This window comes from Odocoileus virginianus, chromosome 4 (assembly GCF_023699985.2).
Source record: "Odocoileus virginianus isolate 20LAN1187 ecotype Illinois chromosome 4, Ovbor_1.2, whole genome shotgun sequence".
Lineage (NCBI taxonomy): Eukaryota > Metazoa > Chordata > Mammalia > Artiodactyla > Cervidae > Odocoileus > Odocoileus virginianus.
The window spans coordinates 86383318-86395492 of NC_069677.1; the positions used below are offsets into that span (position 1 = coordinate 86383318).

Sequence of the window (12175 nt, forward strand, 5' to 3'; positions counted from 1 at the left end):
TGAAGGCTTCCTTGTGCAAACAGGGTGGGAAGTGTCCATTATAGAATGAGATCTTTGAGGGCCTGAACGGGCCGGCGGTAGCGGGGAGCAGTGGGGAGCACGTGCTCTGGAGTAAGGAGAGCAGACGGACGTGGAAGACGGTGTGCACCACGGAACAGTCTAGAAGGGAGGACAGGCTGGGGGCAAGGGGCCAAATGGGAGCGTTCACACCTCCACACACACCCCCACCACTGTCGGGGTACCCCAGGGGAAGCCCCAGCCCTAGGGGGTCCCGGCCCCATCCCTCCGAGACAGGAGGGCTTGGGAGCCTCTCTCTGCAGCACAGGAGTTAACAGCAAATCCTTGAATTACACGGAGGGAGAGGTGTTCCCCAAAGAGTGAAAGCAGCTTGGGAAATCTCACCTGGAAATGCAGAGAAAGGAAGCTAACAGAATTAAAAGTCTTTGTTTTAAATATCATGTTTTAATCTCTCTCACACTGCCTAGCTAGCCAAAGGGAGCAGGGGATTTTTCAGGCAGAATAAATTCAACTCGGGCTTTGGAAACTGGCCATGGTGGTGGCCAGTGGGAAGCTTCCGGGTTCCCCGATGTGGACTGAATGCTTTTTACCTATCAAACCTGAGGGCGGGTGGGCCAGGAGGTGGAGAGGCCTGTGGGTGGGACTGGTCTCCCGGCCTGTTGGGCACTCAGGTCTTCAGTGATTCTGACCACTCGATGGGTCTCCAGCATGTCCACCAGGAGCCCCTGGTCTTCCCCAGCTCATGTGACTTCCCAGACCCGCAAGGGGGTGTGTTTGCGAGGTCTCCTGCGATTCATGCGATGAATTCACTTTCCTTCATTTGGAATGGGGATTTCCAGACCTTGTGGTTATCAAAGAGACCCTGAGGGGGAAGGTGCACCCAGGCTTCTAAGAGCCACGCAGAAAAGGTGGAGGGTTTATCAGAGGGAGCACGGCTTTCTTTGGCAAATGAGCTGTAGAATTGGTCAGTCGAAGAAGATGGAGAACAGCGGTATTGCCAGTGATTGCTGTGTGACTCTGACCTTCACTGTGGCCAATAAACCGCTGCAGAGGCAGGAGCCCAGGGTGGAGGGCAGCCTGCTCCGGGGAGGACGGCTGTGGCCTCAGATCCAACCCAGCTCCCCTCCGCCAGCTTCCCCATGCCCTACATCAGTGTTTCAGCAAAGTGACAGCCCAGGCTCCTGCCCACACATCGGGCGGAGGTGGGTCTCAGCCTTGGGACCTGCCCCCTCTAGACGCCCCCTCAGAGCAGCCAAGACACCACCCTGAAGGCCACTGACCCACAGAGCTGGAGCTTCCGATGAGGAAAGCGACGATAGTCCTCAACCAGGGCAGGTGTTTGGAGGCGGGTCTTCGCGGCGTGGAGCTCAGGCGATGCTGAACGTGTGGTCCCCGAGGCCTTGCTCTCGGAGGTTTGGCGTCGCCTTAACTTCTTAAACTCCAGAAGCTGAGTCGGGTCCAAGGGCAGCAGGTTATCTGGTCGCAGAAGCAGGGTAGTGAGTGGGAAGGACCGTGGAAGGGAGGGAGCCCCTGAGGGAGGGAGCATGTCGGCCGGCGCAGCAGACGGGCCCTCCACTGCCCAGGGACCCTGGGAGCCGGGCAGGACCCCTGTCCCCGGTGGGTGCTGAGGGGAGAGGGGGTGAGGGTACTTACACCCCTCTGGGCATCGGCCGAGGCTGCTCTTGCGGTGTCGCGTCCCCCTGCTTATCCATCCTCTGTCAGCACAGTGGGGCTCCTGGGAGGAAGGGGGGGCCTCTGGGAGTTTCTGGTGCGTCGGCCCACATGACGGTCCACTCTCCACAGCGTCTGCTCAGCTTCCCCACAAGCTGCCCTCGCTTCCTGCCCGGGCCGGTCTCCTCTCTCCGTAGGGGCCTTTTGCCCTCACCACCCCAGGTCTCCGTCAGGCAGGGGAGTGTTCTCCACACGCGAGTTCCCGAGGCGAGTCTGAGGCGCGCCGCCCCTGGGCCGGGCTGTGTCTGGACGGCTTGCCCTCCTCTCAACTCCCGCGTGGACCGCAAGAGTCAGCTCGGCCGCCTTGACAGAATGCAGTGGACTGGTGTGGGAGCCGCACAAGTGTGTTTTCTCGCTGACCTAGAGGCCGGAAGTCAAGGTCGGGGGTCACGGGGCTGCGTTCTTTCCTCTCTTCTTGGCGTGTGGACACCCTGCCGTCTTCTCACGTGCTCTCCATCCTGCGTCTGGGCCTTCTCTTCTCCTGTCTTTCTTTCTGAGGACCTGCTCACACGGGGTCAGGGTCACCCACATGACTTCATGTTATCTGATAACCTCTTTAAAGGGCCCGTTTCCAGACGCAGTCATGTTGTGTGATGCTGGGGTTGGGATGTCGACATGTGAACTTGTTGGCGGGGGGACACAATGCAGCCCATGAAAAGGGCTTCTTTTCAGTGTGTCTGTATCCTCGCCCGGGGGTTGAGCACAGTCCCGTTCCCGCTGGACACCCTGGCTTGGGGAGTACAGGTGAGGAGGCAGAGAAGGTGGGACGCATCCCTTCACCACGTGACTTTTCGGTCCTGTCTCTGGCTGCCCTGGTGGCTCGGGGGCCCGACCAAGCCTCCCACCACGCAGGGTCCCCACGAGTCTCCATGATGGCCCCCGGGGACGGGGCTTCGGGTCCTTCAGTCCAGCCACAGCCAGAGCTGCCCTGGGGGCTGCCTGGGACCTGGGCGCCAACTCAGCCTTGGCTCCTTCTCCTCCAGCCACCACAGCTGAACGTGGCTACGGTGGCCCTCTCGCTGGGCCCCTCAGGCCTCCAAGGCCCCCGGGGAAGCCGCCTCCTTGTGAGACAAACAGACCTTCTGTCTTTGCAGTTCATGAGGTAACTCAGCTCGAGAAGAAAACTAACAGCTGTGGACACCCAGGACCAAAGGGAGGTCACCCTCCGGTTCTCCCAGGCCAAGCTGTCTTCTCTATACCACGATCCGAAACCCGGGAGCTGGGCGCAGGGCTCTGCTAGAGGCCTGATCGGACGTCACAAAGGGAGGCTCTGGAGGACCATGGTCAGCCATACGGTTTTCACACATTCTTCAAAATATTATCTTAACCGGGAGCAGGAGTCCACAGAGTCTGAAAAAGCACAGCCCCTAAAGACAGAATCAAAGCCTTCCAGAAACGCAGCCTTGTGAGGAGTAGCAGGGCTGGCCAGCGTGGTCCTGGAGAGCTGAGGTTTCCAGAGGCCACGAGACAAGGGGGCAGGGGTGGCCCCGGCACCTCACGGCACCTCAGCCTGTGGCCAGCATGGTCCTGGGCATTCCCAGCTGAGCTTTCCAGTGGGGACTGTGCCAGGGCTCCCCCCAGAACATTCTGTAAGGGGGTCCTCTAGGACAGGGGTCCCCAGCCTCTGAGTTCTAATGCCTGATGATCTGAGGTGGAGTGATGTAATAATAGAAATGAAGTGCACAATAAATGTAATATACTTGAGTCATCACAAATCATCCCCCCCACTCCACCTCAGTTTGTGGAAAAACTGTCTTCCACAAAACCGGTCCCTGATGCCCAAAGGTTGGGGACCGCTGTTCCAGGGGCTTCTCTGGAAAATGTCTTTGGCCCTCCTGACTCATTCCCCTCACTGCCTCCTGGTGGCTGAGGGGTGGTCCTGCAGCCCCGTCACAGGGCCTTAAGGACAGGCTTCCCGGCTGGAGCCTGTCTCCTTGCTCCCTTCGTGAAGCGTTTGGGCACTCTTTCTTGTATGTGGGTGGGGGGCCTGACCTGCAGGTCCTGGGGGTGGGGAAGGGGCAGCCTGGTGCACAGGTGGGGCAGGGACTAATACTGGTAAACCCAAAAGTGTGTGTCAGGGACACTGAGCAGATTTCTTGTGGACACAGTGTTTTGGAAGAACCTAATGTCTGCGTGGCTGTCCATCCAAAGTAATGGAGAATCTCACCTAGTTCTCCAGGGTGACCCCTGTCCAGAGTGGGCCAAGCCCCAATGCCAAAGAGAACACAGGCTGTGTCCAACTATCAAAACATTTCAGTGTTCCAGAAAGGCTTGGAAGCCTGAACACGTGGAACATATTTCAAGCAACAACTGTCATAACAAAATTATAAAGCCTTTGACTGTGTGGATCACAACAAACTGTGGAAAATTCTTCAAGAGATGGGAATACCAGACCACCTGACCTGCCTTTTGAGAAATCTGTATGCAGGTCAAGAAGCAACAGTTAGAACTGGACATGGAACAACAAACTGGTTCCAAATCCAGAAAGAAGTACATCAAGGCTGTATATTGTCACCCTGCTTATTTAACTTCTATGCAGAGTACATCCTGAGAAATGCTGGGCAGGATGAAGCACAAGCTGGAATCAAGATTGCCAGGAGAAATATCATAACCTCAGATACGCAGATGACAACACCCTTATGGCAGTAAGTGAAGAATTAAAGAGTTTTTTTAATGAAAGTGAAAGAGGACAATTAAAAAGTTGGCTTACAACTCAATATTCAGAAAACAAAGATCATGACATCTGGTCCTATCACTTCATGGCAAATAGATGGGGAAACAGTGAGAGACTTTATTTCTTGGGGCTCCAAAATCACTGCAGATGGTGACTGTAGCCATGAAATTAAAAGACTCTTGCTCCTTGGAGGAAAAGCTATGACCAACCTAGAATGCATATTAAAAAGCAGAGACAAAAAAAAATAAAAAGCAGAGACATTACTTTACCAACAAAGGGTCATCTAGTCAAAGCTATATTTTTCCAGTGGTCATGTAGGGATGTGCGAGTTGGACTATAAAGAAAGCTGAGCTCCAAAGAATTGATGCTTTTGAACTGTGGTGTTGGAGAAGACTCTTGAGAGTCCCTTGGACTGCAAGGAGATCCAACCAGTCCATCATAAAGAAAATCAGTCCTGAATATTCATTGGGAGGACTGATGCTGAAGCTGAAACTCAAATCCTTTGGCCACCTGATGCAAAGAACTTACTCCTCGGAAAAGACTCTGATGCTGGGAAAGATTGAAGGAAGGAGGAGAAGGGGGCGACAGAGGATGAGATGGTTGGATGGCATCACCAACTCGATGGACATGAGTTTGAGTGAGCTCCGGAAGTTGGTGATGGACAGGGAGGCCTGGTGTCCCGCAGTCCATGGGGTCGCAAAGGGTCAGACACAACTGAGCAACTGAACTGAGATAGGGCAACTGGTGTAGACCCATGGAGAACACAGTCTAAATGACACATAAGAGTCATAGACTCAAATGCTTACAGGGCCAGTCATGTAACGTGAATGTATGAACGGGCTCCAGGCAAGAGAGTGGTGGAGCTTATGGTCAGCTGGAGAACACATGACCCATCCAAGGGCATTCTGGTGGTAATGGTAACTCTATGCCACCAACATAGCGTGTCTGTGGACTCATGTCCATGGAATGCCAGCTGGTCTTCAGATAGAAGATACACTTGAGGGCTTCCCTGACGGCTCAGTGGTAAAGAATCCCATCTGCCAGTGCAGGAGACACAGGTTCGATCCCTGATCTGGGAAGATCCCTTAATTGCTGTGGAGCAATTAAGCCAGTGTGCCACACCTTCTGAGCCTGTCCCCTGGAGCTTGGAAGCCGTAACTACCGAAGCCCTCGAGGCCTAGAGCCCGTGCTCTGCAACAAGAGAAGCCACTGCAGTGAGAAGCCTGCACGCCGTAACCGGAGAGCAGCCCCCACTTGCCACGACTGGAGAAAAGCCCATACTGCCACAAAGAGTCAGCACAGCCGAAAAATACATAAATAAAAATGGCTTTTTAAAAAAGATACACTTTAAAGGAGTTTTCCAGTTTTCAGTGAGGACTTTTGATTGACGTTCCAGGGAGATTGGCTTCTGCTGCTGGGTTCTCTGGCCTCTGGACTGAAATGGACAATGGAGCTTAACTCACACACAGATCCCTTCCAGATGCTGCCCTCCAAGCTGCTTTGCTGACGAAGGTGTGGGGAGCCCATGCCTTAAGTGGGAGCCATGAGCCAGGAAACAGGAAGTAATCTAGAAAGTACAGTGCTCCCTGCTCCCCGGGAGCAGTTTCAGGCGTTTACAGGTGTGACCCGATGGGTCTGCAGAACCTGTCCTCTGTGCTGTGTCACCATGCAGACGTTGCACGGTGTGGCCTTCTGGAGGATCTTCCCCCCACACCCCGGACTTTCCAGATCTTCTTACCAACCAGACTGCGTCCAGCAGCAGGTGTAGAGCAGTGGGGTGTTGGGGGGGCAGGGCATGCAGGCACACTGAGACCCACTCCCCTAAGGACCGCGTGGCTTGTCTTCAGTCTCGCTAGCTGAGCTCTCCCTGGGGCCCATTGCAGCAGAGACAGAGACGAGAGTCCAGAGGAACACGGGGACCACATTCACGTCTTCCCCACGGGGGTGGTTTAGTCTTCTGCGGCAGCCGTCAGAAGTGAAAGTGGTAGTAGTCACCCAGTCGTGCCCGACTCTTTGTGACCCCATGGACTGGGGCCCGCCAGGCTCCTCCGTCCATGGGATTTCCCAGGCAAGAGTACTGGGGTGGATTGCCGTTCTTTCTCCAAGGGATCTCCCCACCCAGGGATCGAAGCTGAGTCTACCAGACTGCGGCCGTAACCAAATCCCAAAACTGAGCGGCAGTGAAATAACAGAAATGTCTTGTCTCACAGTCCTGGAGGCCAGAAGTCCCACATCAAGGCGTCACAGGGCCTGGTTTCCTCTGGAGCTTCTGGGGTCAGAGCCTTCCCGCCTCCTGCAGGTGTTGGTGGCTGCTGGCACCCCTGGCCTGTGGCCTCCTGCTCTGTTCTCTGCTTCGTCTCCCTGTGTGTCTGTGTCTTCTCCTTGCTGTCTCCTGCAGGGACACGTTATTAAATTTACTGCCCTCCCTAATCCCGAAGGCTAACATCCTTAAGATCCTTAATTACATCTACAAAGACCCTTTCCCCAGGTACGGTCACATTCACAGGTTCTCAAATTTAAAATGTAGAACATGTCTTTTGAGGGGATGCTATTCAACCCGTGACAGGCGTTGAAATGAAGTGAAAGCCCCACTCAGTCGTGTCTGACTCTTCATAACCCTTTGGACTGTAGTCCACCAGGCTCCTCTGTCCATGGAATTCTCCAGGCCAGAATACGGGAGTGGGTAGCTGTTCCCTTCTCCAGCGGATCTTCCCAACCCAGGAATTGAACTGGGTTCAATTGAACTGGGTCTCCTGCATTGCAGGCAGATTCTTTACCAGCTGAGCTACCAGGGAAGCCAACAGGTGTCATTGGCATCCTTTTAGCTCTTAAAATTCAAAACAGAAATGGAACTTATGCTTGTGGCCAAAGTTTACTCTCCTTCCAGAGGCCAGCTCATTGACTTGGCTCTGCCTCCAGGAAAAAATCTGGAAGCAGGAGGAATTCTGGAGGAACCAGGAAGGCTATTTATCTTTCTGGACAGTGCATTTGTGGAACCGAAAGTTCTGTTCCTACGTGGCCTCGGAAAACCATGACCATTGGCTCTCACCTGGGCATGGGTCCCCTGATGTGGGAGACGCTGCAGCCCAGACAAAGGGGCAGCTGAAGGCGTAGGGGATATCTCCCCCCCAACCCCCATGAACCACCACAGTTAGCAGGGCTTTGCGTCCTAGCACTCACCTGGGATCCTGTCAGACAGCTGATTCATTTCAACAGATTGGATGAGGAGCTCCATCAAACCAAATAATATTGTGACTAAGTATCTAGGATTTCAACTTATATCAATGTATTGATTATCAGCATGAGTCACAGAGCAGGGAAAAAAAATTTTTTAACATGTACCTATGTTTGTTTGGTCTCTGTACCTAAGTTTAATCTTGGCAGAATCAGGAAGGGTCAGAGCTAATAAAATAGCTGCAAGTTCTGCCATCTGAATCCTCATCTAAAACAGTTAGGATAAATACTCCAATATTCATTGTATCTAACTTAAGGTGATTATGAGGAGATTTTAGGAATAGTGTAAGGAATAAGGGGAACCCTAAAGTATAAGATAAGAAAAAGGAGAAGTATACTGTCATAGTCCCAGGGGCTTTACAGATACTGCAAGGAATAGATTTCAAAGCCACAGAGATTAATGAGTGTTTCAGTTGAAGAAAGAATGACATCTCAGGAAATCCACAGGGCCTCGGTTTGACCCTGTGGCCTCTCTTTTGGGGCCATGAGCAAATTGTAAACCGAGTTTCCCCTCTACATGGCTCACACCCACCCCCATAAGTAGCTGTGTGGAGCCTCGGAAGGGCCACTGCCCCATCCTGCCTCAGCAGACCTGGAGAAGTAAGAGTCAGAGCAGCTGGCTTGGGCCCCAGCATGCCCTCAAGCTGTCTTAGCCCTGGTTTCCTGGTGGTGTCCACCTGCCATGGGTGTAAGGGGATAAATGAGGCAGTGCATGCGAAAATGAACTGGAACTAGAAACGTTGTGTTTTGCTGTTCAAATAGCAGCCGTTGGGACTTCCCTGGAGGTCCAGTGGTTAAGACTCCACACTTCCCCTGCAGGGGGCATAGGCTCGATCCCTGGTTCGGGAACTAAGATTCCCTGCGCACAGCCCCAAAATAAAGACATAAAAAAGCGATCCTCAGAAAGAAGCGCTGGAAAGGCTCTCTTCTTACCTACTACCTTGGGCTACACTCTTTAGCGTGAGATCTTGTTCCTGCGCAGTGAGCCCGCTGAGGTGCAGACATTAAGCCCAGGAAGGAAAGAGCTGGTCTCTGTGCTGTTCCAGAGCTCGGCCTCAGCTTCTGGGCCAGACAGTGTTACTCGTTTGTTCCTGGCTTCATCCCTAAGGAGTGAGGGTACTCATAGACCTTGTATTTTCACGTCCCACCCCCACACAGACTGTTTGCCTACGTGAAAAATAAATTTTCCTTCTGTTTTTAAAACTTAACACCCCCTGCTTGTTGGAAATTTAGAGAATCAAGAAGAGAAAATGAAAACTACCTGTAATTGTGTCAGTCTGATAAGTGTGAGCTGGTGTGTATGGAGCCCTTCACGCACGTCTGCCGTGGTCCTGAATCTTCACACAGATGCTCTAACCCTCACAGCACCCGATGGGGTAGGACTGTGGCTGTCTTCCTGTTATAACCCGGGGTAACTCAGGGAGTTAGTAACTTGTCCTGGATCATACAGTTAGCTGTGTGTGTGTACGTGCACACACTTTTTCGTAATTAGGATTATACTCGATGCAGTTCTGAGTCTTGTCTTTTCTTCATTTAACATTAGATCAGACATACTCCCCATCATATGATAAATTCTTATGCATCATCATTTGGCTGCATCATTGGGTCTCCGTTGCAGTGCATGGGCTCAGTTGCCCCAGGGCATGAGGGGTCTTAGTTCCCTGACCAGGGATTGAACCCATAATCTGCTGCATTGGAAGGCAAATTGTTAACCACTGAACCACCAGGAAAGTTCCCTCAGTCATCATTTTAATGGCTGCTTGGTACTCCACAATTTATTTATCCTCCTCCCTATTATCAGAGAGTTACCTCTCCCTCGCTTTTCTCCTGAATTCTAAGCAGGACTACAAGGAATCTCTGGGCCCTTGAGTCTTTGCCACAAGGACCTCACCGATTCCCCTCCCCCCTCAACCCCCGCAGCCCAGCTCTCTGTGCCCCCAAAGGACCTGAGGGGAACCAGTGTGATATAGGAGTCCCTGGAGGCTTGAAAAGTGGTTCTCTAGCAGTCCAGAGTCTGCAGCCTTGCAGAGAAGATGGGTCCACAGGCCCAGTTTTCAACAACTTTGTAGCCATGTAGAGGTCACTCCTACCTGAACAACATGGGAAATTCATGGGCCGAGGGAGAACTAGGGTTACTAGGATCAATGTGCATGCTTGCTCAGTCCTGTCCCACTCTTTGCAACCGTGTGGACTGCAGCCAGACAGGCTCCTGTCTACGGGATCTCCCAGGCGGGAATACTGGAAAGAAGTATAAATGGCAGTAAGTAACAGACAGAGGACATGCTGTGCACACACACACATTCTGGGGAACAGCAAAGATCAGGAACCATTCAACAATTCATTGAATGCAGTTAATTTACTACTGTGTTTAAATGACTACATCGCTCCCCATTCCTTATACCTATTAAGAGTTCCAGGATTTTAGCGTAATTACGGCATCTTGGAAACTAAAAAGCAAAACCAGCTTTATCCCTCTGCTAGGTGCATGTTGTTTAGGGACTAATGCTTCTCCCAGTGAAAGCAGTTAAATTAGAGTTCTTCACACAGGAGGGGAGAGGCTGCTCCGTGGGTCCCATAAAATTGGAAACAAAAACCCTGCGTGCGTATATGTGCACGCACACACGCATGCATCTTCCTTCAGAGAAAGCTCACACCCTTTGTCAAGTTCTCAAAGGTGTCCTCGGCCCCAGAAAGGTCCAGAACCAGGGCTGTAGGTCATTCCACGGGGGGCAGCCTCTGCACAGGCGGGTCCAACTAACCGTCCCTCGGGATTCCTGTCCCCTTGTGCTTGCAGTGCTGGTGAAGGGCCAGGTCACCACCAAATACTACCGGCTGCTGTCCAAGCTGGGCGGCTGGGTGTGGGTGCAGAGCTACGCCACCGTCGTGCACAACAGCCGCTCGTCCCGGCCGCACTGCATCGTGAGTGTCAATTATGTCCTCACGTAAGTCAGACATATTTGTTTCTCTCCTTGCTCTCTCCTTCCCCCACCCCCACATCCCGCATCCGATCGGTCCCTTAAGCACCGTGTCTTGCTCCCTGTCTCTTTCTGGAACTGTTCATTTGTTTCCTGTTCTGTTTCATTGGACAGTCTGGTTGTCTGGGAGTTTCTGAACGATTTCTGTGTCAGCATCGAGGGCAGCGGTGGGGATGCAGTCCTGCCCCGGGCACAGCGGCCCGGGTGAGGGGCTGTGGGCAGCAGAGGGAGGAGCGGGCGATGCCCCCCTATTCTTGAACACGACAGAAAGGGGGTGCATGTCCCAGGCTGAGAACACAAACATATACTCTGTGGGCCCACTGACACTCAGGCCATCCTGCTCGCACCTCCCATTTTTTCCATGTCTGCCTATACAGCCGGTTGTAAATTATAATGAATATTTACTGCCTTTAAGTCCTCAGAAGTTAAGTTCAGTGGCAGTTAAGACCGTTAGAAGCCACAGGACACAAGTCTGCCTGGACTCAAACATGACTCTCTGCCCACCATGCTGTTATGTGCTGTATCAGTTTGTACCCAGCTCTGACCTTGAACTCCACATCCTTGCAGTTCCCCCCGACACACCCTGCACGGGTCCTGTCTCTCGTGGTTTGCAGCTCTCTGTTCTTTCGTAGAATGACTGTCATGTTGCCTGGGGTTTGGGCGGGGGGAGTGTTGGGAGGTGAGTGTTTGGTTTTTTTGTTTGTTTTTTCGAGGTAGAGTGATTTTAGCAGAATTGTAAGGGAGAAAGCGTTTTGGTCCTGCAGTGATTCTTCCTGAGCCAATTTGCATGGCCTGGGGCTGGTACGTGGGGCAGCTCCCCTCCCACGAGTGTGCCGGAGCCCGGCTGGCTTTTCAGGGCAGGAATGGGCCCCAAGTGTGGAAGTGGACAAGGCTGGAAGCCAGGCTCCGTGACCCTCAAGGGACCCCACTCACCCTCCCTGGTGCCAAACAGGGAAGCAGCCGGGCCTCAGACACTCAGTTGATCACGAGTGGTTCCTGCCTCTTCCTTGTTGCCCTGACATCCTGCCTCGTGGCACATGGTGTCCCCAGGAGACGTGCCTGGGGGCCCTGTTAGGTGGGAGAGCACTACCCCACGCTCCCTGACTTCCTGCCACAGAACACTGGGCTCACTCAGCATCTCCCGGGGTCTCCAAGCCCGAGGCTGCTGGTGGCTTTTACAACGGGGTAGTCAGTCCTCAAAGCCTAGTGCATCCGCTTAGTGCAGTGACATGGAGGAGCTTCTCAGATGAACTCACCCCAGGAACGGGCCTGGGAGGGCGTCCCTCCTCGCGGCCCTTGGACATGACTTGTCCCGCTCTGGCTCCTCAGGGACATCGAGTACAAGGAACTGCAGTTGTCTCTGGACCAGGTGTCCACGTCCAAGTCCCAGGACTCCTGGAGGACCGCCTTGCCTACCTCACAAGAAACTAGGAAGTTAGCTAAGCCCAAAACCACGAAGATGAAGACGAAGCTGAGAGCAAACCCTTACCCCGCGCAGGTAACACCCGCCGGGACTTGGGGCACCTGAAGGAAGGGCAAGCCT

At 53.2% G+C, this 12175-nt stretch overlaps 1 protein-coding gene across 1 annotated transcript in view; it reads left to right on the top strand.

Moving 5' to 3' along the window:
- Positions 1 to 12175, top strand: part of SIM2 (SIM bHLH transcription factor 2) — a 46538-nt gene that overhangs the window by 31506 nt on the left and 2857 nt on the right. Inside the window, exons 8-9 of the mRNA XM_020870856.2 lie at positions 10452 to 10599; positions 11962 to 12130. Of these exons, the coding sequence (XP_020726515.2) occupies positions 10452 to 10599; positions 11962 to 12130 (317 nt within the window). The remainder of the gene's footprint in view (positions 1 to 10451; positions 10600 to 11961; positions 12131 to 12175) is intronic.